The sequence below is a fragment of the Camelus ferus genome, chromosome 17 (genome assembly GCF_009834535.1).
Source record: "Camelus ferus isolate YT-003-E chromosome 17, BCGSAC_Cfer_1.0, whole genome shotgun sequence".
Taxonomy (NCBI): domain Eukaryota; kingdom Metazoa; phylum Chordata; class Mammalia; order Artiodactyla; family Camelidae; genus Camelus; species Camelus ferus.
Window position 1 is genome coordinate 36,393,558 of NC_045712.1, and position 24,966 is coordinate 36,418,523.

The 24,966-nt window shown below is 41.9% G+C and overlaps 1 protein-coding gene across 4 annotated transcripts in view; it reads left to right on the forward strand.

The window, feature by feature from the left end:
• The window catches only part of PPARG (peroxisome proliferator activated receptor gamma), a 117,251-nt gene that overhangs the window by 57,657 nt on the left and 34,628 nt on the right, over positions 1-24,966 (forward strand). For all 4 annotated transcript variants that reach the window (XM_032458996.1, XM_032458995.1, XM_006180059.2 and 1 more), the window contains 2 exons: positions 15,666-15,893; positions 17,286-17,455. In XM_032458996.1, coding sequence (XP_032314887.1) covers positions 15,674-15,893; positions 17,286-17,455 — 390 coding nt within the window. In that variant the 5' untranslated portion in view covers positions 15,666-15,673. The remainder of the gene's footprint in view (positions 1-15,665; positions 15,894-17,285; positions 17,456-24,966) is intronic.

Here is a 24,966-nt window from a genome sequence, read left to right on the forward strand (position 1 = left end):
AGAGATCTGTTATTGTTAACTTCTATTGTATTTTGTAGAGGACCACTACGTATTTACTCCACCCTTGCCAAAACAAACAGACAGACTTGAAAATGAGTCGGCAGTATGGTCACCATTAGCTAATTGAGGCCAGCGGAGGTGAAACACTGGAGATTAGGGCCTTGGCCCAGATACAGGCATTCATTCAGGTGCTCCTCTTCCTCATCCCAGGCCAAGGGGAATCGGGGTGTCGCAAGGATCTGGGTGCAGCTATTGAAGACAAAGTGGCTCATTGAGTGTGAATGACCCAGATGTCCAGCTGTACTGGTCCCATTTGTAAGACTGAAAAGTCCACTGTGTCACCACGATGCCTGAAGGGGACTTGTACACGTTTCCCCAGGCTCCCTTATCACTGCGAGGCCCGTTTTTGCATTTCCCTGACTGTTTTCAGCGTAGCGTTGCAAGGAACCCCACATAACCCCATACTGGCTCTGAATCCATTTGCACTAGTAAAAATTGGCAAGATGGAAGGGAAGCTTCCCTGAACTCAAGCCGAATATGCCTCCTGCGTTCAGTGCCAGACTCGGTCCTGTGTGAATTCTCCAGTTCTGAGTTGTTGCACCAGAGCACTGAAAGATGATGACACGCTCTTCGCTGGGAGCCGATTGAGCAATGGAAATATGCCTTAGAGACGTGATAAATGCTGCAATAGAGGATTCTTTGAAACAAGAGTCCCTCCTGAGAGAGGAGGGAGTGATCGGCCGCCATTTCTACTGACGGATACTTAAACGGTGTCTGTGTGACTCCAGGCCGCTGTATCCTTGGAAGCGTTTAGGTAACTGACCCAAGTTTTCACCTTTCCAGAAATTTGAAGAGAGCCATGTAGTAGCAGGGGATGTAACCGCCAGTCCTGTCTTGGCCACGTACCTTCTGTGTAATTTTGAGCAAGTCGCTTAGCCCCTCTGCCTTCCGTTTCCACTTATGTTAACAGAAAATGCAGGGCTGGTGTAGGGTTAAACGGCAGTATTTGCGAAAGCACGTCTGACGCCCTATGCAGAGTTCGTGGTCCTGGCTTTGTGGTGTTAACCACTTGTGGACAGCATGGAAGACATGTAATACCCTAAATCTGAAGCATTTTAAGGGATGTGGGGGGTGGGGAAGCTGCAGGATTCCTCATGCATCAAAATAAGTGGCAATTTTGAGTGAGATGAGGCTTCTGCTCGACCTCCCGTGAATGTTTTGATAAGGAAATGATCAAACTTAGAGGATCATTATGTCTGATTTTTTTTTTAATGAGGGAGTTACCTCCCACTTTCATTAACATTTGCCTGTGAAAAGAATCAGTTTCCAAAAGCTGAAATCATCCTTTGTGTGTAGATGACAGTGATGCTGATGTGTTTTATCCTTAGAGACACTGAAAAAGTCTTAACGTTATAATGTCCTCTAGATGGTGAGGAGTTAGGTCACTGACAGCTCTGAATTTCCTTGTCTCACAAGTAATACCCCTCCAGGGCCTTTTTCTAGAATTTTACTATTGTCCATAATAATGTTTTCCTTCATGTGGCTTTAGTTTTATTATTTATTTCTGATTTAACTGCTCACATCTCTTTTCTGATCACTAGGACTTAGTAGATTTGGTAGGTTTCTAGAATCTGAGAATCTCCTGGCTTCCAAAAAGGGTCATTTCTCTTGTCCTTCCCCACCCTGCAAATTATGAATTATAGGAAACATCCAGAACACAAGTGTCATTTATATTAAATGCTTACAAGAAAACACCGTGTTTTTTTAAAGTTTTATTTTCCCCTAGAACTCCTTGTCTGATACAATGTGTCCTAAAGGCTGTCTGACAGCAGTTATCCACTTAACTGTTAATTGCAGTGTAAAAATGGGTCATTAAATGAAAAAGTTTTTATACCTTTTATGGAGGTTGCTGTAGATTATTACCTTTGTCGGCATTCTCACTTATAACTTGAACAAGATAACCTGGGGGAGATTCTAAAATCATCACAACTCTTTTGTAAGGCACATATTCTTGGTATCAGAGGAAATCTGAGCAAAGCAAATTTCTTAGTTGTGTTAGATCAACAGAACAGACGCTAGGGTTCTGTTATTCTAGCTTCCTTTGGACACCCTTAAATTAGGCATTAGAAAGTTGTCCAGAAAATGCATTGTGTCCATCTACAGTGTTGAGTATTTGTGAAAATGTGTGGTAGAAAATGAATCAGACTCATTTGAATGGAACTAAGTTTCTATAAACCTCTTCCAGATTATCGTTTTTTTGTCAATGGTTTTGCACCTGTAACTAATTTAGAGACACAAGCATTGCACATTTACTTCATAGTAACTGCCATCCAACTCTTATAACCTGGGAATTAAGATCACGTGGCTGCTTGAGTACACAGTTTTTTAGACCCACGTAATTTTTATTTGAGTAAGGGATTGCCAACACAAGATTGAGGTTCCCACAAGTGGTGAATGGTTTGCATTATAAAGTAGATTTAAAACAGTCAACTGGCAATTACCTACACCGAATTATCCCTCATTATCTCAGGCCAGAATTTCTGTATGGCCTTTTAGCCGACCTTCTAAATGAGAAACTCTCAGCCAGCCATTCCAATCTGCCAGATCAGTGGTCCTAAAAGCCTGTCTTTATTACCCGTCTTCTAATATGTATTGAGCACCTGCTATGTTCAAGGCACCAGAGTGAGGACTGTGAGGTCTCAACACCTTTGCCTGGCTCTCCGAGCTCTTTGTAATCTGGGTTTCACCTTGCGTATCTCATTTCCCTCCACGCCCCAGAGACTGGTCTGCCATGCTCTAACTGGACTGACGTTACTGTCCCAAGGATAAGCCACACTCATTCTTGCATCCGAGCCTGGAGCGCCTCTCCCAGTTCCTCCACATTTTCCAGTCCTCTCTGTCCTTCAAGGTCAGGATCAAGTGACGGCTGCTCCATGAAAACAGTCTCTGAATACATTACTGTTAATTGCGCTCTCTTTCCCCACAAAACGGTATCTCTTGCCCCCCTCTACTGCCACCACCCTGATGCAACCCACCCCCCCGTCCCCCGCCGAGAGTGCTGTCCCAGCCTCTTGACAGATCTGCCTCCTTCTGCCTGACCTCCCAGCAGCCTGATCTCAACCTGTTTGTCTTCCAGAGGGATCACGGTGAAATGGAAGTCAGGTCTGTCAGCCTGCTCAGCACCCTGCAGGGGCTCCCCTGTGCCCTGCACCCCACCCCGCTGCCATCAGTGTCCCCCCTCCTCCTCTCCCTGTCTGCCTCTCCCCCTCGGCCCCAGCCACACCCTCCTCCTTGCTATTCCTCCCCCCTTCCTTTGTGCTTCCACTCTAGTTCTTGCTTCTTCCTGGAACCCTCTTCCTCCGACACCTTGGCTGACTCAGCTCCTTGTAATCTTTGCTCAGCTGTTACCTTTGAGTGAGGACTGCCTCGACACCCCTACTGAATTCTCTCTCTCCCCCCCGCCCCTCCCCCGGCTCTACATTTTCTTATTTCTAAAGCATTCATCGTCATCTAACCTACCATGTAACTTACTTATTTATCGTGTTTATTGTTTATTGGCCACTTTATCCCACTAGCCTATTAGCCCTATGAAGGCAGAGATCCTTGTCTCGTTTGCTAACCCGCCGATGTCCCAAGTGCGGTGAACAGTGGGGCTCGTTCATACTTGTTAAGTGAAAGAATACGCTTCTCTAACATGTTTGGCCCTTAATTGGAGGCCATCTGATCTTATTTTCTGTTTTATACATTCCCTAAGCCAAATTATGTAGTCACTGAGAAGATCCAAGTTTTATTCTTCTTTATTCAACCAGTATCTAACACGTAATAGGTGTCTAGTAAGTTCTTGTTGACTTGTTAAGACCACGCCGATCTCCTGGTGTACCTCAGCAGCTCGCTGGAATCTGTTTAGTAGGTGAAAACAAAAGTTTAGTGTACGCTAAATAATATTCTAAAACCGATGCTAATACAAACAAACCAACAATATTATAGTGTATGCTGAAAACCAGGTACAAATGTATTTTGAATTACTTAGAGTTTTTTGTGCTGTGGCCTTCCACTGGTTTGAATATTATTAGCTGAATGCCGTTTGGAAATTAATTTGAATGTTATAAGTTTGTGAATTATCCAAATGCCTGGCTTCTTCTGCAAGTCTGCCTGCCTTTGGATACTTTCAGTGTTTGTTTGAACTTCCAAGAGATTTATTTGCTAGTAGAAAAATAACTTATTTGGTTAACTAACTAATGTCCAATATATTAAGCCCTTAGAGCAGTGCCTGAGATGTCATTGGTGCCCATCAAGTGTTAGTTTTGTCTTGTCACCCATGAAATGGAAGTTAGCACTTTGGGATAATGCACATTTTCATCGTCCGTGCTAGCCAACATTTTCTATTCCCATGGTTAATTAGGTTAGACTTACTGCTTACTCTCTTCTGATCTTTTCCTTAACATTTTTCAGACTATTTAGATATTATCTGATGGTTACTTACTATTAATCATAGTTTCAGAAGAAAGAAACCAAGGTTCAGTTTCTTGTTTTGGCAAAGAGCCAGTGGCAAAGCTTAGCTACAGGAGAGAAGCCCTAGTTCCTCCCTCATGTTCAGGTCCTGTGAACACGATGACTCCCGTACTTTGAATCAAGTCATTTATTTTGGAAAAAGTAAAATATTCATTCTTCTTTTTTTCTTTTTTTGCTTTGCATTAGCAATTAAATATTTTTAGTGTAAGATAAGTGGATATTATTTTACTATTGTGTTAACCGTTTACCTAAAACCCTGCCTTTAGCTTCGAAAATTTTAGTCCTATTATATAAACTGTTGAGGCATGTTTGCTTTAGTTGATTAAGATATGATGCTAATAAGACCCAAAGGTGTGAGTTTGACCTGAGTATGGCCAGATTTACGTAGAAACCTTTGCCATTTACACAGAAATCTCTTTGCCATCGATATAACCACACCTCTAGCCAATTACAAGGTACAAACAGTTGACCCAGGAGAAACCAGTCCGATTTGCAGGTGTCTGTCCTGCGTGAAATCTAGTCCTCTGTGGTGTTAATTCATGTTATTATTGCTTAAATACACTCAGGTAATACAAGGGGCGCATGGATAATGGAGACAACTATCTTTTCCGTGGAATATCTTTATCTGTAACAAGCCAGATTCCAGTCATCCCACTGGGCTCTCATAATTCAAAACCCAGGTCCACCATGAAGTTATCCCCGATTGTTTCAGGACATGAGTGTCTCTCTCCTCCATGTTGCAGGGCCCTCATTGCCTGAATCACTAGGTCAGTCTCTGTACTTTCTTCTGTCACCAACCATCTTTCCCCTTGGTGACTTCTCAAGGTCAAGAACCACATGATAGTGTGTTTCTTGTGAAGCCTGAAAAATACCTTGCACACAGTTTTAGGTCACTGGTTATCTTGCTTTGAGGTGGCTTTGGTTTTGTGCTACTGATGCAGCATGTACTGAGATGAAGATACTTAGAGAAAGATGCCGAAGAAAAGTAAAGCAGGGGGAGGTTTGGGGAAGAGAAACATCACAGTAAAATATGATGATGACTCTTCTAAGAAGCACGGTTTATGAAATAGATGGTTGATACAAAGAAGAGTTAAATAATTAGCCTAAAATTGGTGACTTAGATTTAACCTGCTGATTTTATTTCACTTAAATGGAATGTCTCCAAAGATGACTCAGCTGATCCAAGCATATTAACTTCCCAAACACAGCAATCCCAATGTAGGCATTAGTATTTGGGAAAAGATTTCCAGCACTGTTAAAAAAAAATAATACAGGGTCTTTATAAAACAGAATAGGGCTTACATATAAGCCAAACATACCTAAAGCAAAAATGAGACGTGTAATACTGACTCCTTCGGATGGCATGTGCACCCTTTGAATTTTTTCCTTCCCTGTTTACGTTGATTTGAAAACTTTCGTTGAACATGTATTTAGCCGTTATTGTCCAAGGAAGCCAATTGAAAAAAAAAATAGATAGTTTACTAAGACTTATTTCAATACTGTCTTATAACTGCTGAATAGGAAAATTCTTCAATGAGTGCCCTGGAAATTCTATACCAGTCCCTTTAACACAAAGGGGAGAGTTTTTGCTGGGATGTAGTCAGTCTGCATGTTTCCTTCTATGACCCGCCATCCCTGACAAAGGTGGGGACAGCTGACAGCTTTACAATGCTGAGTCTTGCAGTCCATGAGCATGATACATCCCTTCATTTATTTAGATATGTTCTCAATAACATTCTTGGGTTTTCAGTGTTGAAATCTCCCTCATAGATTGCTAGATTTTTTTCCCCTAGGTATCTGATGTTTTTGATGTAAAAATCATATTTGAATATCACTTCCTATTTCCTGCTGGCTTATAGAAATAGAGTTGATTTTTGAATATCAACCTTAAATCCAGCAACTTTGCTAAGTTCTCTTGTTAACTGTAATGGTTTTATTTTATTTTGTTTCTTTTTTACAATCATGTCATCTGTAAGTAATGTGCGTTTTATTTCTGCTTTTCTAGTCCTGTGTCTGTCTTTTCTTATTACATTGGATAGGCTCTCCAGCATTTAACGTAAGTGGTGATAACTGTATCCTTGTTGTTCCTGACCTCGGAAGGAGAGCTTAAATATTTCGCTATCAAATCTGATGGCTACTTTAGGTTTTTGTTTGTCTGTTTTCTTTTAATAGATATCTTTATCAAATTAATGAAGTTTCCCATCCTTCCTAGTTAAGAGGTTGTTTTTTTTTTAAATCATGAATGAGTGTTGAATCATATCAAACACTTTCATATAGAATATTTTTTGTTTTGCTATGATGGCTCAGGAGGAAGATTTAAAATGAAAAATGCTGCCTATGAATGTTTTAACGCCACGTGCCAATACGTTTTAAGATACTATATGTGGAATAGCTAGTGAAAATCTGCACATTGCCCCATAACCATCAGTGATGTGGCTACATCTGTTTTGACATCTTAATTCTCAGTGTTTGTTTAGCTTAAGACCATTGTCTTCTCATGAAGAGTGCTTGGTACAGTAAATCGAAAACAAAAGGGCAAACAGAAGTGTAGTGTGTCACTCACTTTGCCAGACTGAGCAGCTCTGAGTAAAGCTGGCTTTGCCCTCTGGGATCATTTCAAGCTATTCAAGGTGCTTCAGTAGTAAAGCGTTACTTGAAACCACCTCCCTGTCCTCTTCCTGGCTGCGGGAGGTCCCTTGCAGTGTTTGACAGGTGGATGAAGCAAAGAGAAACAGTCCTTTGGCAGATCTCTGGTGGCTCTGTCCTTTCTAAGTAGTTACAAATTTCTGGTGCATTCCTTTCATTTTTCTTCCTTTCCACTCCAGCTCCTCTCTCCCATTTTCATTCCTCTAGCACAGCGAAACCAAAACCGAACTGTGCAGAGGGAGCTGGCCGGGGGGAAATATTCCAGTTCCTTTTTTCTGACCTAAGCACCATTCTGCACTTGGTGCTGGTGTGCACCGGACGAGGCCAGGCTTCCAGCTCACCCAGAGCAACTAGCTGGTCAACAGATTTAGCCTCGATGAGTCCTCATGAGATTTGCAGTAAGTCTCCTCTTAGAAACACCTGAAGGTAGTTTTAGCAGAAGACCCAGCCTCAGACTGCTTCGACCATGATGAGAAGGAGGACTTGAATCTCCAGCGAAGGCAGCAGAGGAAACGATGAGTCCGGACAAGGGCACGATGCTGTAATCTTCCTTCTCCCGATACCTCAGGACTAGATAAAGCAAACTGTCTAAACAAGATGTGGCCTGCACAAGAGAAAGTGAAGTTTTAAAGAGCATAAACAAACGTGGTCCTCTCGTATCTGATGATACGTCCTTTGTTGATCTGAATTTGGAAATTTGCTGTGAGACCTTCTGGCTTATTATAAGCAAGTGTGTGTATGCAGATACGCATCAGAACACTTCCAGCCTCTGCCCAGGATGTCACGGGGAGTGTCACCGGGACATCAGACTGCAGAAGCGTTGGATTTGGCTTTTAATATAGTCTAAGTAGACAACAGAATGAAAATACATTTTCTTGTATGAAAGAAACAAATGACACACCAAGGAATCCATTTTTAATCCTTTTCTTAATTCCTGGTGTTCAAAAAAGAGGTTCTCTGGAGAAACCACAACAGAATTCAAACCCCAGCTCCAATAACTATTGACTGTGTAACATTGGGAAAATCACTTACCCCTTTCTAATTTTTTCAGTCTGTTGGTGGTAATTGTAACTGTATATAATCTATAGCACTGTTTACATATGTAAACTATATTACTATATATACATATATATGCTCATAAGTTACATAACAAATTGTAATTTGTTAGTGTATGTATAACCTGTAAGTAATGGGTTTAATGTATGATGCCTGTCATAGTAAGTGCTTAAAATTCATTAGTTACTGTTAAACTGCACTTCTGCTAATGGGGTCCAGAGTCTTTTTCCTTTTTTACTAATAAAATTCATCATACCATGAAGGAAGAGAAATGAATTGATGGAATTTATTTTTTAAATGCTTGAGTCAATAAAACAGTCATCTATTGGTCAAATATCAAAAATACTTTCTGATTTTCCTTTACTTGAAACCACATTAAAATTTTCCTTACTTTTCCAGGTTATTGCATAATAATTCCTTTTAAAAGGACTGAGAAACAGGCAAGGAATATATTTACTCCCTCTGTTAGGTGAAATCATGGGAAAATATTACTGCTTAAAAATATTTAACCTAATTTTTACTTTTATCAAACTAATACTTGTGCAGTTTTAGGAGTCAGATCATACAAAAAGCTTTTAATGAAGAGCAGCAACCTCGACCCACACCCAGCTCCCACTCCCGACTTTTAACTTTTTAAAACATGTCTCCTGGTATTTACTGCTGTATCTTTAAAATAAATGCTTAGGCCGCCATTTTAAAAATTGCGTTCATTACCCACTGACTTGCTGCTGTGGAAGGTAAAACTGTGGCCCTTTACCACCACGCTGCCTCTCCCGAAACACACACCCCTCCTTCCCCGGCTTCACAGTGTGGTCCTTTGTCACCGTGAGTGACAGCACTTGTGTGCGTTTGTGCGGCGGTAACTTTGGAAGCGCTGCTGACGGCTGAGCCAGACGGGAGACTACAGTTTGACTTCTGATCCTGAATAGCTATTCGCTTTTCTGGAGTTAATAACTCTTTTTTTTTTCCTTTCCTTTTCTTTTCTTTTCTTTTGGTAGTTGCTCCTTTTCCACAGACCCGTCACTGGTTCACTCTCAGACTCTCTGAGGGAGTAGGAGCCGCCCTGGAAGCGGTCCTTGGTGCATTTCGGGGACTGTCACGCCGCCGCCTCCGTCCTCCTGCCCCGTTCTCTCTGGGCTGCTCCGGGTTGTTGTCCTTGGCCTTCCTCCCACCTCTCCCTGCGTGTCCATCCTTTGTTCCCCGAGTATTTCCCTTTTGTTCTGGTGTGGAACTCTGCCAGAGGGCACATGGGAGGAGGCCTCGTACTTCTGAAGGTGTCTTTATTCTTATACTTGAGTGATGGTTTGGCTGAGTATAAAATTCTAAGTTGGAAGATTTAGGGGGAGGGGAGATTTTTAAAAAAATTGCTCTGTTGATTTTCTAGCTTCCAGCACTGCTGTTGAGCAGGTCAGGGTCGCACTGATTCCTGATCCTTCGTGTGGAGCATTCTTCTTTCCTGTCTGGAGGCTTCTGGGATAGTCTCCATAAAAAAAAACGTTAGTGAAGGAATCCTCTTTCTCTTGGGTTTTGCTATTGTTTTAAACAACATAAACCTTTGCCCTTAGTTACTCTAAAGGTAAAGAAAACCTAGGAGTAACTTAATAATGCTTTTCAAGTACATATGGTAAAGGGCAAGCAGAAGGTGATGACTGTATGTTTAGAAAATGAAAGGAAAAGTTACAAACTCCACCAGCGTAGGTTAGACCCTCATTTCACCAACTCTATTCCGTCAGGTGGTGAACTCCCCAAATGTTGCCAACCCTTCTCTTTTGTATATTATACTGGATTTTTAGTGTACGAGTCTAAGTCCTGCAGTCAGCCTACTTAAACTGGCTTCACCTAGCAGTTCCTAAATGTATTTGCCTACCTGAATTTTTTTCTTCTTAATTATTTTAAAAGAAACATCATTCCCGCAGCCTCTGCAGTCTTTCCTGCAATTTCAGCTTTCCTTCTCTTCTCTTTCTTCCTTCCTTTCTTTCTTTCTTTTTCCTTTCCAGATCATTTTAAATATGTACCTCATTCTCCATCCTCTTGTACCGCAGAGGTAACCATTGTAGTGTGTTTCACCGTGTTCTTTTTATTTGCATGCCTGCCGTATTTTTGTATTGTATACACGTAATTTTAAATGAATATACATGGTATTGTCTTATAGGTCTTATTCTGTTTCTTGTATTTCTCCATTAAATATGATTTTGTGATCAAAAAATAAATTTAAAAAATCATTAACATATGTTTAACAACAACTGGGGAAGTGCCAGATAAGACACAGACTTTCCTGGCTACAGAGGAGCAGTTCAGCACTGGAACAAGTAACGAAGAGAAACTGTGGTCTCTCCTTTTCCAGAGGGCTCTTAAACAGGACATCTGTTTTAGGCGTAGTCCTGTTTGAACAATAGGCTTTGCTGGTGTTTCTTCCTCTTCCTGTCCTCTAGTGGTAGCACTGGAGGCTTTTAGCCCACCTCTTACAGGATTCTAGGACTCTGGTTACCCTGGTTACAAAAATTACCGCTACTACCAATAATTATATTTACAGAGAACTGATTGCCTGGCCACTGCTAGATGCTTTCCATATATTATCTAACTTAACCTTCACAGCACCTCTGTGAGGAAGGCGGGGCGATTATTTTACAGATGGGGACAATTAGGTATGTGGAGACCACAGCACTGACCAGCAGTAGGTCAGGATGCAAACCCAGGGTGTCTGACACGACCCTGGTTCTCCTCCATCTTCAGATGTTAACGTTCAGAACAGCAGCCTGCAACAGACGAACAAATAAAATACACACCTCTTTTTGTTTTTGTTTTTAAAATTTTTTTGAGCTGTCTTACTAATGATTTGGCACATTTTTATTTAATTCTTTTTGTTTGTTTTTTTGGGGGGAGGAGGTAATTGGGTTTATTTATTTATTTATCTTTAATGGGGGTACTGGGGATTGAACCCAGGACCTCGTGCATGCTAAGCACGCGCTCTACCACCGAGCTATACCCTCCCCCACACATGTATTTACTATGTAAAAACTCAGACTGATACTTTATCAGACTATTTCCTTAACCTTTTGATGAATTCAGGGTTTGTTGTTTTTGTGAGAAATAAATTCTGTTACAGTTTTTTTTATTCTATTATAATTTGCCATCCCATAAATGGCTCCTTGCAGGAGACTTTTTTCCTTCATAAATTTGATGGCATTCCTCTGTATTAATTGAGACCAAAAAATCTGAATCTGTGAAAATTGGCGAAGGTTGCGTGTCCCTTTTTCAGCGTCTTTACATATGGGAACAACTTCATGATGCAGTGCAGAGAATACAGTGTGGGAAGCAGAAAACCTGGATTCTCACCGGGTCTGCCTCTAACCGTGGGCTCGTGAGCAAATCACGTTGCCTGGTTTTCTTCATCTGTCAAATGAGGAACTTAACATTATCTCAGAAAGGCCCTTCCCACTCTATTATTTCAGGATGATTTTTGTCTCTAGATCCCAGCTATTCTAACAGGAGAGGAATTAGGAAATTCCCAGGTCAGTTTACACAGCAAAATGATTTAAATGGGTCAGTAAGGAAGGGCTGGATGAATAAATTGGGATCATATTTATGAGTACCTTAAACTGAAACAAATGAGCAGAGATTGAACAAAAGCCATTAAGTGCCTCTCTAAGGTCACTTCCAACAGAGCTCCTGTGTTTGAGGCATTCTAGGAAAGGCGTTTTCCTGCGCCCGCTCAAAGTGCAGCTTAATGTGTTTCTCTAGTGAGGCTTGTGTTTGAGAATGACTCAGCCTTCGTGGTGCATTCCCCAGCCCCCTGCGCCTGGCACATTATAGGTGCTCAGTGAAGGTTTGTTGAAATTAATTGTTGTTTAATGTAGAATTAGAAGATCAGGAAGAGATGTGTTTTTCTAACCAGTATTAAGTTTAGGAAGTTAAGTGTTTGCAGGCTGTGGGGCTTAAGACCATCTGGGCTTATGAACCGGCTCTCCTCCTTAGCAACTGCGGTCCTAGGCAAGTTACTTCTGTGTCTGTGCCTCCGTTTCCCCTTCTTTAAGGAGAATTATAAGTGTTCCTACCTCACAGGGCTGTTGTGAGGATGAAATGAGACAGTCCAAGTGTTGTATCTGGCACAATTCTTAGCAAAGATTTAGGGTTCTCTGAGGTAATTATTAAGGAGATGCAATATTTCCCCAGATATTCCAGTAGAAGTTTTTCTTGTCTTTTCATGAGGGACAACGTGAAACCCTGAAGGTAAACTGTAGAGCTCTGGCGCTTGATTTTGTAATTCAGCGTCTTTTCTGACCCACTTCCATGCTCCCAAATAATGATGCCTGGCAGATGAGGTAAGTTACTTTTGCATGATATTGGTTGTGTTTTTGTTCGAGACACATTGTACTTCGGCGTGTTGTGAAAAGTCTGCTCTTTGACTGTAACCGAGTTTAAAGCCAAGCTGAAGGTCTAGGAAAACCATGTTAGTGTCCTTCACACAGCGTCCACCCCAAGACTTCTGCCTGCTTGGAACACATGGAAGGTTGCGAAATTGATGGATGCGCCTGTCACAGTGCGCTCCTGTCACCCGGCTGGAAAGTTGAGACACTGTTACTTGTCCCTGAGCAGGGCTGTTGTTCATGCAAATGCTTTGTTCATTGGTTGTTTCATGGGTAATTGCATGGAGTAACAAAAAGCACCTCCTCAGCTTACAACTTGGCAGAAACAGTAGCTTATGTTTTCTAGAGACAAAATTAGAAGCAGGCTCCCTTGGACCCGTCTCTAAGTCAAAATAAAATAAACTGTCTAGGGAACCACTGTGCCTCCCAGTGACTGTGGTCCACGGAGTAACATTGTTTAGGTCAAGACGTCCCAGAGTAAGAGGACCGGGAGGAGGGAAGGAGGGGAAGGAAAATGTGTTTTGGGACAATTTGTTTTCATAGAGATGAAGAGGCAAACTGTTTTTTGTTCTAACTTTGTCCTTTCTATGTAGGGGGGCAAGGTTTATAGGACCCTAATCTCCCTCCTGCAATTATCAAAAGAGAGAAACTCAGTATACGTTGTTGAGAGGACGGGTTACAGCTTCAGCTGTATTTTATTTATAATGTTGAAGACTGCATCTTTTCTGAGGAGCTTAAGCCTTAGCAAAACCAAACCGTTGAGAAAGTAGCTTTATTTTTTTCCATTTTCACAGAAAAATGAGTACTTGTTCTGTTCTTCTCTATAAAATCTGATCATTCAATTGGCCAGCGTTTACTAAACAATAACTACGCGTGAGGACTAAGGGAAAAACAGAATAATGAGACACTGTCCTTTGCTCCAGAGCTTGAAGCCCAACAGTGGAGACGTTTATCCAGATCATTATATCAGAGTGAAAGAGAGGTGCTGAGTGCTGTGGGAACACAGGGAGGGGAGGGGATTTTTAAGGTGGAGAATTCACGCAGGGTTCCATGGAGACAGTAGCCTCTGGACCACTGTGAGGCTCCCCGCTGCTGTGGGAAGGAGCCGGGAATGGTGATGAGCAGTGAGGAGGGCGACGGGAGGACGGGCCGCCTCAGGAAGCAGCGTGAACGGGGATGAGCAGACTAGACGGTGCGGAGGGTGTCTGCCCTGGGCGCCCTGTGTGGTGGGTCCTGCCGTAGGATTTGCTGAGGACAGGGATGCGGTCTGGGATCAGCAGCAGAAAATGAGATGAGGGATTAAGTCAGGCTGTCAGGGAGGGCCTTGAATGCCAAGCAAAGACTTTTTCTGTGCTTCCCCTGCTTTTCCAACAGAGTGCCTGTGACAGAGGACAGCAGAGTCATAGCATTCTTGGGGGAAGAGAAGAGCGGGGAGTAGGTGAGCACAGGGGATGTTTAGGGCAGCAAAGCTGTCCTGTACAACACTGTGATGGTTGACGCGTGACACTACGCGTTTGTCAAAGCCATGGGATGTACAAGACTGAATTAGATCTAACGGCGGGCTGTGGGTTTTAGTTGACAATATATCAATATTGATTCCTCAATTTTGCAGCATGTGTGCCACCCTAAGGCACATGTTAACAATAGGGGAAACGCAGGTTAATAATAGGAGAAACTGTGTGGTTCGGGGGTGGGAGGAAGGAGACGGGGAAGAGGGTATATGGGAACTTTGCACTTTCTGCTCAGTTTTTAAGTTAACCTAAAGCTGCTTTTAAAACTAAAGTCTATTCTTTAAAAAACAAACGAACAAAAAACTAGCATTCTTTCAAAATATGCTACAAGTATATTTTTTTAGGGTTTCACAGTATATCTTTAAAATCATATGAACTTTTCATTCTACTTATTGCCACATAACTGGCTATTTTAGCATTAAAATTGGCCCCAAAACTGCAGTGAGACAGATGACCCTTAGGGACATGATTCCTGAATTGAGAGGCATGGCACTGGTTGGCAGGGGGTCACTGAAGTCATACGTTAAAAGTGGAACAGAACGAAGTTACACCAGTGGAAATGATGAGCAGCCCGTTTTTCTTGCAAGCCAGACGTTTTTTGCATCCTCGTTTTCATTTCCCAGTGCTTACACAGAAGCATGTAAGCCGCCTTTAGCTCAGTCGACCTTGTAGGCAGAAGGACTGCACAGTAGGCATCATGACAGGTAGATAAACCCACTTTTGTGGGCATCGCAGTTGAGACAAGAGAGTTCTACTTTGACTGGAAAGTCATTTATACTGAGAACAGTGGACAGAGACATAAAGTAAGCGTGCGGAGGAGATGGGCAAAGAAAATAGAGTGACCTGGATTAGGCGGGTTCAGATGAAATGGGGAACGGTAGACACAGTTTGATGGGTGCCCTGTCATTAGGAGCACAGGCATTTTCCTGGATGTCACCGAGACCCAGTGGGACCTTCGGGCTATCACCAGTGCACATTCCTCCTCCTGGTGTGCAGTGTTTATGCTGCAACACAGATAGCTTCAGGTTGTTTGGGTACTTACTCATGTAGATATTCAGACATGTGGACCCAAACGCTGCCTAATGAGTCCTCCTGGAGCCGCTAAAGCACATCCACAGCCCTGGTCTCCTTATTTGTGCTTTCGAGGCGCTTTGTTTTTCTGGTGAAGACCACAGCTGGAGTCTTTAACCTCATGCAAGAGTCAGCCTTTGAGAGTTACATTCTTTAGCTCTCTGCTTGCTGGGAAAACACAAGAGGCCCATTCCCAGACACCCTTAAGAGAGGCGTCCTTCTCTAGTGAGAGCGGGGCTGTTCGCAGGACGCGATGCAGGTCTGCTGTCCACGCGAAACTATTACAGGGTCCCCTACTGCAACATCCAGGTAGGGGGTGACCTCCGTCTGTTAGGCCAACAGCCTGGATGACGCTAAAAAGGTGGTTAGTCCTCATCTCTCATCTTCGTCGCCCCGGGGAGATCCCTGACCACAGGCTCTTTCCAGCCCCTTTCTCTGTGTCTCTAGGAGGTTGCTCTGTCCTCCAGGACTAACGTCCCACCTGTCCTCTTCTCCATTTCAGAAATTACCATGGTTGACACCGAGATGCCGTTCTGGCCCACCAGCTTCGGCATCAGCTCCGTGGACCTGTCCATGGTGGACGACCACTCCCACGCCTTTGACATCAAGCCCTTCACCACTGTTGATTTCTCCAGCATTTCCACTCCGCACTACGAAGACGTTCCATTCCCAAGAGCTGACCCGATGGTTGCGGATTATAAGTACGACCTGAAGCTCCAAGAGTACCAAAGTACGATGTCCATGTTCACCTTTCAGACCCCTGAGACTAGAGTTGGACTAACCTCGCATTAACACTGGGATAAATGCGCCAGAAACTAAAGCCTGTAGTGAAGGCGCTGACCATTGGCTTATTCATCCGTGTATCCCTGAAATAGCGGGCATTTATGACTTACCAAAGAGCAAGACAGTGTGTGAACACCGAGATCCTTCTCTCCTCCCCACCCCCCTCGCTTGTCTCCTCCCTCCCTCTTTCTTTCTCTTCCTTCTTTCCTTCCCGTGGGCACGTTCCAGCACGGCTACATTGCCAGGCATACCTCCAGCTAAGAGTCTATCCCCCAAACTTAGAATTCTTTTTGCCACTTGTAGGTAGATAAGTCGCAGTTTGTTACCTTACATAACTTATCACTAAATCACTGTTCCTGTGAGTCCATTTCTCCTAACTCTGCAGTTTCTGAACACCTGACACTGAAAACTATCTTTCAGCACAAATTTAAACGTTGACATTGTAGGCGATTGATAAATCTCCATGCCACTAACTCAGTTCACATCAAGCCATCAGACTCAAGAAAAACTAAAGCTGCGCTTTTCAAGATAAAATAAATTTCTGTGATGCTGTTTCCTTGATTCCTATCTCTTGCTGATACGCTGGTTTTCCAAAGCCACCACCATGCAGTTGGCAACCATTACTTGACAATAAGTAAGAACTTCCTGTCTTTCTAGTTTTTTTTCTTTTTTAAGATGAATGATATACTTGGTTCTATTTACATGTGTGGTTTTCAGTCAGAGCCTAATATGGAAATTTGAGAGGCCTGATCCTGACCAGCAGAAAGAAGGTGCTTACTTTCCATAGGGTCTTTCTCTACCAGAGGTCATTTTACAGACCATCTCTTCTGACTCAGCACTGATGGAAACCTGGTCTCTTATTTTTCACAGACCTTCAGGCTGGGCTTACCATTGCCTTTTCCTACAGTGTTCCTGCCATGTTTCCTTTGCAAGGGTGGTGTAAAAATACTTTTAAAATGCAACATATAAGTAAAAATGTATCATTGCAGATCATGATGCATGCCAAGTACAGCACACGGCATAGCAGAGTCACCTTAATTATCTCAAGGACCGTATGGTGCCTGTTAGGACTTTAGTATTATGGGGTCGTGGAGGGTCATAGAACCACAAACTCAGTTCCCATCCCCGTTTGTTTTCACAGGTGAGGCTCAGAGGTTTTGTGACTCGCCTGTGATCACAAAGCCTACTTTTTCCGGTGGCTTTTTTCCCCCGTTCCTGAGTGCCGCTACCCTTGAATGACAAAGTGCGGCAGCGACGTGTGCTAGAGAGACGTGCCCTGTGGCCCGCTGAGCCTTGTCTTTCTGGTGTTAATCATCCGCTCCCGTTTTCCTGTACACAGGTGCCATCAAAGTGGAGCCCGTCTCCCCACCTTACTATGCTGAGAAGACTCAGCTGTACAACAGGCCTCACGAGGAGCCCTGCAGCTCCCTCATGGCCATCGAGTGCCGCGTCTGCGGGGACAAGGCTTCCGGCTTCCACTACGGCGTTCACGCCTGCGAAGGCTGCAAGGTAGAAGACAAGTTCTTTCCTTAAAATGAGTTGCTGGAAAGTACCTACTATTTCATTTCTATTCTATTCTATTTTTTATTTTATTTTATTTTCTCCTCAACATATTATTATGAACACTTTCAAACATACAGTAAAATTGAAAGAAAAGTCCCCTGTTCAGGGTGTCATGGCAAGACAGTGATGAGCTGATCCCAACCAGAACCCAAATTTCCTGAATCTCCTAGTTTGTTTGTTTGTTTTTTTTTTCTCACTATACTGTGCAGTATTCTGTATATATAAGACTTGACAGATCAGATGGCTGGATGGCTGGATAGATAGATAGATGGATGAATGGATGGGTGGATGGATGGATAGACAGACAGACAGACAGACAAATAGATAGTCAGTCAGTCTTCATTTGAGCCTTAGAACAGTCCTATAAGGTCGAGCGTATTTATAGCCACTTTATAGGTGTTGAAATCATGAGCCAGTGGGACTTGCCCACGGGCGTCTGCCAAGGTGGCAGAGCCAGGACCAGAATGCATATCTTACGACTCCTAAACCAGCGCTATGTGTTCTCTTATTCCAGCGTCAGGGTGAGCCATGTGTTACAGGCAGGCGAAGAGATGTGAGATTTTGGAAAGGAGATACTATTTCTTCTCACCTCCTTTCTTTGTGAAAAGATATCCTTTGGAAAGTTCACTTGGTAATATTCTGCCCAGTTATTAAGAAAATGTTAGTCCACTTATATTTTAAAATGCTGGCTTTTAAAAGAATTAATTCTAACATGCTTGGTGAATAAGATAGTAATTGAATAGTACTCATTCTGTACTCCAGGGCTCAGCATAAATTGTTCATAAATGTTAACTTTATAAAATAAATGCTGCTTATGTAAGATCAGATTCAACCCTCAGATGGGCTTTTTGTTCAGAATAAGGATCTATGACAGCAGTTACATAGGCATTGAAACATCAGGGCTCCTTACTGAATGGTGGACCGAAAAAGGGAAATTAGTGTTTATTGACTCGGCACCGAATATTGCAGAGGATGCTTCTACATGTATCATTTTTAACCACATTCTGCCTATGTCTTCACCACCGTAAAATGATGGTGTTGAATTAGATGATCTTTAAAATCTTTTCAATCCAAAAGCTTATTCCTTTAAAGGCAACTCAGTAAAGTGAAAGAGACAAGCTAGCGGTCACATAGGCCACTTGCCCGAGGTCCCTGCTGATCACATGACAGTGAAGCTCTCAGTCACCTCGCATGTAAAACTGACTTCATTGGATTAGCTCCCCAGGGGCTTCTCATTTCCCTCTAAGGTCTGAAATTCCAAAATGACTCTGAAGTACTTCTGGCAAGAGATGTGCTTTCATTTAAAACAGTAAAGCTCCTTCATTCTATGACTGAAACCAAACTAAAATATCTGCAGCCTTACTTGAAATCATTACGTTCTCAAGGCATAGTCAGAACATGTCATTTTATTGAATTAGATTTATACAGTTTTTGACTGAATGAATTGTTGCCAAATTCTGAGAAATACCTGAAGAAATCATTCAGTTTTGCTCATCTTGCTAATTTATGTTGATGAATAAATAAAAACAGTATGGTTGGTTAAGTTTCCACAATAAATCATTGGTTTTTGTGGGCTGGTAAAGCACTTGGAAACTAAAAGTTTTAAGCAAACAGTTACACCTTGATTCTGTTTGCCAGGTATTTGTGGAGAGTTAACACTTCTGAAATGGTTAGAAGTTGAAAGACAAATATTGTCAGTAGTTGGTTATAGTGTTAAAGCTAAGCTCTGAGGGCCTAAAAACTTAGAAGATAAAAGCACGCGAAGAAGAAAAGTAGCAGAAAGAAGAGAGAAAACAGAGGAGAAAAACCCAAGTGCCCTCGAGGTACAAACAGAAAGGTTCTAAGGCAGAGACGGAGAATAAACCCTTAATAACGCCTGGCAAACCCGGAGGAGTCCTTCACGATCAACAAATAAGCAAAAGCAGTGGAGGAAAACTAAGCCTTGTGTACTGACCTGCAGTAACATGCAAACCATTCAAAATACGGATCACAGACTTCCTAGACTGAAATGCAAAGACGGTTATGCTAACCTTGGAAGGGAGCATAGCCATCTGCTCATTTTATAGATAAGAATAAAAAAAAAACTTTCTTGAATGTATCATGTCTTCATTAACAACTGAAAATATACTTGGTGTTTACTAAACTTATTTACTACATTAAAACTTCCTTTCTATTTTTAGTAAAAAAAAATAAATAAGAATAAGAAAAATGTTAGAGGAATAATATAAAATTTGGCCTCTCTACGTTTAAGTCAGTTTTTCTCAAAGTGTGGTCTGGGGACCTCTGGGCGTCCCTCAGACCCTTTTGAGACACCCATGAGGCTGACACTACTTTCATTATAATACTAAGCTGTTGTTTGCCTTCTTCACTCTCCTCCTCTCCGGAGTGTGAATGGAGCGTTGCAGAAGCTGCACGATGTGGAATGTCGCTGCAGCCCTCATGCCTGCTGGCGTGCTGCCCGTGTGTTCTTGTACCTCCCAGCGTCTCAGGTTTTATTTCTATCAATAGACACAGCCCATATAACAAAAGCTCTTTGGAAACCTCAACACTTTTTAAGAGAGTAAAGGAGTGCTGACACCAGAAAGCTTGAGAACCACTATTATAAGGCATAAGGCTGAAGAAATACTCATTCTTTGCCACTTTGGAGCTAAAGGAAACTGCTGCCAGGCTCTGAATGCAGCTGAGTTAGACCAGTGGCTGCCAGTGCACGAAGACGCCACCTCAGCTCGTCAGCAGGACTCGTGAAGATGAAGTTCACGCACGTGTCTGACTCACCTGTGTGCATTTTCTGGAAGGTGCTTTAGCAACGTAACATTTGTCATTTCAGTAGAATGTGGGATAGACCCATAATTAAAATACAGTTGACCTCAAACCTGCAAACTGATTTATGGATTTAAAAAAAATAGTTATGCTGCTTAAGAAAGCTGCCAGTGGGTCGTCTTCCACAGTTGTGCAGTGCCAGTGGAACAGGTTTACATTAGTGATCCTTGCCAAAATTCAGACAAACTAAAAGACTGGGTTTGGATAAAAGGGAAATAGTGATGGATTCTTGGGTTATTAATATTGCAGACTTAGGTAAAAATCACCTGTGGCTACTGGAGAATTAATATACTTTAGATCTTGCAGAGCTGTCATTTATTGCTCACAAATTGGACACTTATTTTTTCCCCTAGTAGGTTTCATCGTATTTTTGTATCTGTAGTGAAAGATCATTTTAGAACCATGGACTTAGCTAAAGGTGTAAGGGAACACACTCTGCCGTATGATACACTGTGATCTATTTTTGTAGGACCCTACCTCAGGGAGAGTTTTTAGTACATTCCCACCTGCCAGTGGTAGCTCATTGACGCAGCTTCTCTGGGCTGCCCCACTTCATGATAAAGCCTAATGCAGGTCTGACACACGGTGTTTAATCTCATTGTAAAATTAACAATATCATCCTTAGGTTTTATTGCACCTGAAGTTTTGTTACTAGTAAAGCAATGAAGGAGAAGTTGGAGAAAATTTTTTGAAAAACAGGCATCACGTTCTCACAAGCAGATATGAAAACTTCAGAGTAAAAAAATACAAATGCTGGAGAGGGTGTGGAGAACAGGGAACCCTCCCACACTGATGGTGGGAATGTAGTTTGGTGCAGCCATTATGGAAAACAGTATGGAGATTCCTCAAAAAACTAAAAATATACTTACATATTATCCAGCAGTCCCACTCCTGGGCATGTATCTGGAGGGAACTCTATTTCAAAAAGACACATGCCCCAGTGTTCATTGCAGCACTATTTACAATAGCCAAGACGTGGAAATAACCTAAATGTCCATCAACAGATGACTGGATAAAGAAGTTGTGGTATATTTATACAATAGAGTATTACTCAGCCATAAAAAAGAATAAAATAATGCCATTTGCAGCAACATGGATGGACCTGGAGATTGTCATTCTAAGTGAAGTAAGCCAGAAAGAGAAAGAAAAATACCATATGAGATCACTCATATGTGGAATCTAAAAAAAAAAAAGACAAAGAACTTATTTAAAAAGCAGAAACACTCACTTACTTACAAAACAGAAACAGACTCACAAACATAGAAAACAAACTTACGGTTACTAGGGGGAAAGGGGTAGGGAGTTCAAGATTTGCAGATACTGTGGGGAGGGAAATAGCTCAGTGGTAGAGTGCGTACTTAGCATACATGAGTCTAGGTTCAATCCCCAGTACCTCCATTAAAAAAAATTAAATAAAAAACTTTTTTTAAAGAAATATTTGCAGTACTAACTACTATATATAAAATAGATCATACAACAAGTTTCTTCTGTAGAGCACAGGGAACTATATTCAATATCTTGTAGTAACCTATAATGAAAAAGAATATGTAAGTGAATATATGTATGTACATGAATGACTGAAACATGCTGTACACCAGAAATTGACACAACATTGTGAACTGACTATACTTCAATAAGGAAGGAAGGAAGGAAAGAGAGGAAAGAAAAGAAGAGGAAAGAAAGAATAAGAGAGAAAGAAACACATACACAAAACAGTTTTCTGAAATGGTGACTGGTGCACCTCCGTCACACCAGTTCATAGACTTCACGGTAACCAGAAGAGTAAGCTATTGAAATTGAGCATCGTTTTATGGAAGCTGACATAATAAAGGAGAGAGTTGTTAAGGAGTGTTTCTTTACCGGTACTATGAAGAAACCTTGGAGAAACCTACTTTATTCTTCAAATCAATAAATAATTTTACAGAAAGACACTCAGTAAGAGCCTCCAGTCTTCCTCTCTGGATTTCTTGAAAGAGTCAAATGACAAGAAAACAGTTTGTTATTATGAACTTAGTCTTTTTTTAAAGAAAAAGTAAAAGCAAGTTCCAAGCTTGTGCTGGAGTCTGTAGGCATTCAGTTCAAGGTTTTATGTACATAGTCAGTACATAAGTGATATTCACAATGATTATCCTTTACCATTGGGAGACCCTGAATCATCACACACACACAAAAAAATGTGATACTTTGAAAGACATGGTATGAGTCAAAACAAAAAATTGTATTTTAAGGGTTAAACTTAAAAAAAAGACCATAATTCTATTAAAAAGCCTTCCTCTCCAGCCATGCCAGGTAAGTGAGCACTCTGCCCCACTTTTAGCTAGCCAAGCAGCGTTTTCAACCATTAACACCAGGTTTTTAAAAGTGAAAATTAGAGAAGCAGTCAAGGACTATTAAAAAATACATACGATCAAATGGCAGAAAGTTTTTTAAATTGCTCACCAATATTTATCAGTGAGAACAGTTCTGTACAGTAGCCTTCTGTGACTCAGTGAAAAAAAAAAATGTCTTTTTAATATTCAAAACTCCTTAGAACCCTTTAAGAGTTAAAGAGACTTCGCTTTCCAGCAGATCCCACACAGGTCACATCCTCTGCGATACTGCTGATTCGACAAGAGGTGGGGTAAACTCTCCAGAACAACAGTAACAAAACAAACAAACAAAACAATCCTAGGTCTTAAGCTGCAGGCATGTTTGGAAGGGCAGGGTTCTCTCAGGAGAGATGCCCGTGGGAACGCTGAGGTGTAGCACTGCCCCAAAGCTAGATGCCTGCGGCAGGAGGCAGAGCCGAGTCTGGGGCTTCCAGGTGGAGCCAGGATTCCCAAGGGAGTCTGAAACAGAAGCCAGTGGCACCCCTGGCTTCCAACAGAAGGGTCTGCAGATTCTCTTTGGAGGAAATCATTCCCAGTTTAGACCCTGTAGGATTCTCACAGTTTAAGGTCAAGAAATGAGTTCAAAAAAAATATCAGCAAGTGCATAAGTAGGCAGTCAGCTTGATGATACTCATCAGAAATGAATACACAGTAACAAGGGCAGAAAGCAGACTTAGGCCTCTCCACCCCCCCCCCCAAGGGGAGCGGGTGCCGGGCTGCCTGATACCGAGGTACAGCGGCTGCCTATGAAGTGTTTAAAGATCGAGGGCAGAATCACAGTGAATGAGCAACAGCAGACTGTCAGGAATGAGCAGCTCTGAAAATAAACCAGATGGAACTTATAAAAGTGAAAAAAATACGATCGTTGAAATAAAAACAAAACAAAACAAAACAAGATGGGGGTTTGCTTTTACAAAGATGCTGTCAGTTACTGTGATGAATTTTCTTTATATCCTAATATATTTTTCATTGTTCGAGAGAAAATTTTCAATGGACTGATTAAAAATAGATTTAAAAGTTGGGCAAAATTTTTTTAAAAAGAAGTAAAACATCACTGAAAGGGCTGAATAGCGTACTAGACAGAGCAGAAGAAAGGCTACCGAACTGAAAAATATACACAAAGAAATTAGTGAGAATGAGACAATGTCGTAAAGAATGTGGCCTACCCAGAATTGGCTAGAATTTGAAACCTCTTTCAGTTCCTGAAGGATTCGTAGGATCTTTGAATATTAAAAAGATATGTCTTCTTTAGTAATGAGAAGAGTAAAGTACAGAACTTTGGTGAGAAATGTTTGCTTTTACTTACTTTTGCCATTGTAATTATATATTTTTTTGTGACCTTATTTGGCTGTTTTTCTGACGTTTGCCTTTGCTGTCAATGTTAGTTAATTAGTGGCAAAAAGACGGAAAATATAAAAGGGAAGTTTAGGAGAATCTGAAACTATAAAACTGTATTTTCTTAAAGGTCAAGGAAATGATAAACACAAAATAGGGGATAATGATTATGTTGTCAAGCGGCCCCAGGGGCAGGAGCTGGGTGAGGGAAGAATACAGAAACGCGTGCACGTGGCTGGTTGTGATTTTAAATCTTGGCTTGGACAGTGGGCTCATTTGTTTATCTTACGTTTTATAGTTACATGCAATTCCTACATGTGTGTAATGATTACATTTAATAAGAGAGCAAAAACACTGAGAGGAAAAGAGTGTGCCAGTGGCCTTATAATACGTCTGTCATAGTATAGAATCACACGCTATCAGAGATGGCCCAGAAAGGAGGTCAAGGGACACACGTATTCATTCAGTGGCTTTTACTGGAGCGCTCTCGTTGGTGTTTGGGTTACATCCGGGGCGTAAGAGACCACCCCTGCCCCCGTGGGGCTCACAGTTTTAGTTGGGCAGTGGGGGAGGGGCAGAAAATAAGCACAGATTTAATAAGTAAATTGTGTGGTATGTTAGGAAGTCATAAGTGCTTTTGGGGAAAAAAACTAGAGCAGAGTAAAGGGGTGAAAGAATTGTAGAGGAGAGGCAGGCTGGGGCCAGGCCTCGGGATTAAATAGGGTGGATAAGCCTCGTTGAGAAGCTGAGGTGTTAGCTCAGCTTGAAGGCAAAGGAGGAAATGGGCGATTGTATACATAGAAAGAGAGCTTTGCACGACAAAGGGGGAGAGAGAGATGCTGAGAGTGACTTCAAGGATGGCGTTGTATCAGCGAGGCGGGGGGGGGGGGGGGGGGGGGGAAGCCACGGGGAAGTAAGCATGTAGGGCTCAGC